This window comes from Frieseomelitta varia, unplaced genomic scaffold, assembly GCF_011392965.1.
Source record: "Frieseomelitta varia isolate USP_RPSP 00005682 unplaced genomic scaffold, Fvar_1.2 scaffold_582, whole genome shotgun sequence".
In the NCBI taxonomy this organism is placed as follows: domain Eukaryota; kingdom Metazoa; phylum Arthropoda; class Insecta; order Hymenoptera; family Apidae; genus Frieseomelitta; species Frieseomelitta varia.
This window is the reverse complement of record NW_025110348.1, coordinates 65474-69562: the sequence shown is the minus strand read 5'-3', so window position 1 is coordinate 69562 and position 4089 is coordinate 65474. Positions and strand designations below refer to the sequence as shown.

General features: G+C 38.5%; 1 protein-coding gene across 1 annotated transcript in view; it reads right to left on the bottom strand.

Annotated features, from left to right (window-relative positions):
• LOC122534291 (B-cell receptor CD22) overlaps positions 1 to 3176 on the bottom strand; it is a 289325-nt gene extending 286149 nt beyond the window's left edge. Inside the window, exon 1 of the mRNA XM_043664794.1 lies at positions 3113 to 3176. Coding sequence (XP_043520729.1) covers positions 3113 to 3176 — 64 coding nt within the window. The remainder of the gene's footprint in view (positions 1 to 3112) is intronic.
• Between the last annotated feature and the right edge of the window lie 913 nt (positions 3177 to 4089).

The following is a 4089-nucleotide window of genomic DNA, read 5'->3' as shown; positions in this document are numbered from 1 at the left end:
GGCAGATCATTGATATCATTTGGACACACTTTCATTAACTGGTATTATCTATCTCGTTTTTTTCTTTTTCTTTTTTTTTTTTTTTTTTTTTTTTTCTTTCGCCGATATACGCGATACCTCAACCGTGGAGGATTTTGTTTCGTTACCATTTCTTCCTTTTTTTCACTTTCGGTGAGAATTTTCGACGCAGCTGCTTCGTTCAAATTCACGCGGTATTTTTTAACGAACGATAAAGGTTAGTTTAATTGGCCTTTTCGCTCCCAGCCAATCGATACACATCGGGGCCTTGGTGTGTATCCTCGCTTAAAAAGTCTTAGGGCGAGATGTTGTTTCGAAAAGCTAGAAAAACACTCTACGGATGAAAGAGACTGGCTAGTATTGTATCGTGAAGCAACTGAGAAATTTCTCTTATGTACGAGATAGATGGCTGAGCATTAAATAAAAAGTGTCAGCGAAAATCTAAATAGAATGGCGACGTCGCATTGAGAGAATGATATTATGAAAAATAAATAGTTGATATCAGTTTCAAACCGTTCACGTTGAAAAGAATTCGTTATTAACGAAAGTAATTTTCCTCGCACAATTTATGTACCGGAAATGTGCATATACTCTCTATAATTAAATTCAACATTTCTCTAAATATAAACACTCTAAAAAAGAATGCAATTAATTCCATATCCTTCAAGTTTAAAGAGACTGAATAGTGAAATTTAATTTCAGGGCATGGGTATGATTCGAATTCTTTTTTTTTTTTTTACAAATTTATTCATAAAAACACACTGGCGTTGTTCGGGAGGTAAAAGCGAAGTAAAAGCGAGATATCGGGAATTGGCAGTAAAAGTTAAATAAATATAACGGGACGAAGTACAAAAGATCACTTCATAATACTCCTGAAACTAAACGAGCCAATTTGCAGTTGTTCGATTTTCAAACGTACTATGTCGCAAACCTTTCGCACAATAAACCGAATCCTCGTAACGCGTTTAACGTAAAAAAAAAAAAAAAAAATACACGCGACCCATATACGTAATAACGATCCGTAAAAAAAAATATATATATATATATAACGCTCGAAATGTATCGAGACCCGCGCTCACACGAGAGGAATCTTCCTTTACACGTCACACGTGTAAAAAATCATCCTCGTCCCCGTTCTTTCGTTCTCATCTTCCGTATACTTCGTCGCGACAGACGACGACGATATCCGGAATTCGCACGGGAGTTCTTCCTTCGCGGATCCACGATAACACGCGAGGGAAACGAGAATTTTCGAAATTTAGGAAATCGCGAACCACGGAAATTTCGTTTATCCAGGCGATACAGCAGCCCCGGGTGCCGCGTGTCGGCGCAGTTTGAAAGTATCGGCGAGCGAGGGGCAAAGTGAAACGAGTCGACGATTTATGAGGCTGACAGTCGTGCTTTAACATCTTTATTTCACTGCCATTCGCCGGCGGTGAAATTTATCGGCGGTCCGTTCATTTTTCCGTGTCTCGCTCAGCTAACAAAACGCGCTCGTTAATCGAGAGGCTTACGTCAATTACGCTAATGAGCACCGCGGAACGAGCGCGCGTACCGGCCAAGTTGCCATTATTCGGAAAATTAACGCTTGAACCGGTAACCGAGGGCGGGAAGCGGAGAGGGGAGCCTCTTGCAACCGCTCCATGAATCCGTTCAAAGGCGCGCTTTTATTCTCAATTTTCTGTTTCGAATTCAACTATACTAATGTACGTTGCTTGTTCACGGTCGATCGAGTTACTTCTCTTGCCTCCTTTGCCGATCTTCCCTCAAGCAACGTACATCGTTCGAAACTCTTGAGACAATTGCTATAACGAGATTTTTGGCGTGGACAATACAATTTTGCAATTTTTTCTTTTTTCTTTTGCAAATGCAGAGTACTTCCGAAACCGTGGTACCACGAGTCGAATTTGAGAATTTATTGTCAATTTAGGCGTAAGTAATCGACAGTAAGTTACTCTGTCAAGAATAACAGAGTTTAACACGCGTTTGGTTACGCGAAATTTCAAAATGAAAATTTTCGGGAGTAAAGCTTCAGTTTTGCGTGCATTATAGAATCACGCCGATTTTGTACATTTCTCATTTTCGAAAGTACCATTTTAATTTCTCTAATTTTGGTATTTGCCCTAGGACAACATACTTATTTTGAGCGAGAGTTGCATTTTTATCAGGCGAATTACATTTTTACGAACGTCTTTCGTCGCTCTGTTGCGATCGTTTCGAAATGTTTGTAGACCAAGAAAAAAAGCTCGTGTAAGAGTGCAACGTGAAGCATATGTACGTTCCACTGCATTATAGAGGACTGAGTTATACGAACCACATGGGTTACGCCAGTTGGGGTGTAAGAGTCGTTACATTTTTCATAGCTGTTAGTTTTTTCTATGCATATATCAGCAAGAAATATGTTCGGTGGCAGACAGAAGAAAGTCGAATAATTTAAAATGGCAAAAGATCATTCGTAATTCCATTTAATGAAATGGAATTACATTTAATATCTAATTTAATATCGCAGAAATTCATTGCGAATTCACGTTCATGTTGCGAGAGCGAGCATTAAATTATCAATCATTTGAAAGTGTTTTTTTATTATTAAAGAAGAACCATTCGCGTTATACATAAGTAAGCGCCACGAAAGCATTCGGACAGTCGACAGGCAGTTTAAACTGCTATAATTTTGTGAAAGAGAAATTGTACAACAATTCAGTTGGTCTCATTTTAAATCTTGAAGCTTCTACTTTGACGGTTCGAAGTTCGTTCTTTTCAAAGATATTTCAACATCGTGCAATAAATGGAAAAATGAGAGTACTTTTCTTACATCGAGACATTAAAAAAATTCAATCATCCGCAGAAATACTAAACAATTTTTCCAAAACCTAAATACATCGCGTTCTTGAAGATTGAAGTTTCTTCTTTAAGATTGAAGTGGCTTCTTAAAACTTGCTGTACGATTTTTTTGAATCTGTTACACTTCTAAAAGAAATTTTTTTAAGTTCACAACGCGAATCTATGTCGAAAAATATGATTGTACGACTACACGCATTTTCGATGGCACGATTTGACATTTCATTCGTATGTACGATTAAATAAAAAAACTCACCGCCGCTTCTCGGTGCATCAGTGGAGCCGGATCGTTGTCGCAACCCTGGAACAAAGAGAAACATCTTTTAAGAACATGTGTATCGTATTATACGTGATTACGTAGATAAATTTTCCGTCTACGTGTAGATGAAATAACGGGAATAAATTCTTGACGGTGAAAACGGAAGCGAGACCCTTCTCTACCCTCGCTGTAATATAATAGTTGACTTAATTTGCAGAAATACTCGAAAATTGCAGCGAAACCACCGCTCTGGCAGGATGTACTCGATCGAACTTTGCCCTTAAGCTGATGCGCTCTAGCATTTTAATGAGTCTCATTTTTTCCACAATTAACGCCGGCTCCGACGATCCGAGAACCAGATCACTTTACTACATCCTGAACGCTATTACGAAAATTCCTTGAAATTCGTCGGGAAAATGGTACGACGGCGCAGCGATGATGAATCTTCGGGCGCTCGCTTTTTCTCGCGAATTTCTTTCGAGAGGAAGAACGAAGAAAGAGAAGCAACGAGACATGAAATTTCGAAGCTTTCGGTGACAGTCGTGTTAATAAATTTTTTCGCTGTTTCGTGTAAACGTTTGTTTTGTACGATCCACTATTATCAATTACATCTAATTATCGTTCTATCTGACTAGAAATTGACTTGTTAATGGTACACGCAGTTTGTCAATGGTACACGCATACTTTTTAAGAAAAGTGAAAAATAGAGGAGGAAATTTTCAAGAATGAGTATATCGATTGTAGGAGGATGTTTCTAGAAAATAATATTAAATCTGAGAAGAACAGTGCAGAAATATAAAATATATCTCACGATATATTATCTTTTCGTAAACCTTCTTCTTGTCTTCCACTTCCGACGCAGCAATGGATTTGTGGCACGGAACATGCCTAGGGCCGGCGTTTGTCCAGGTTTATAACACGATCGCGAATCTTCCGTTATTTTTGAAGCCAGTGGAATTTTCACTTTGACAGCT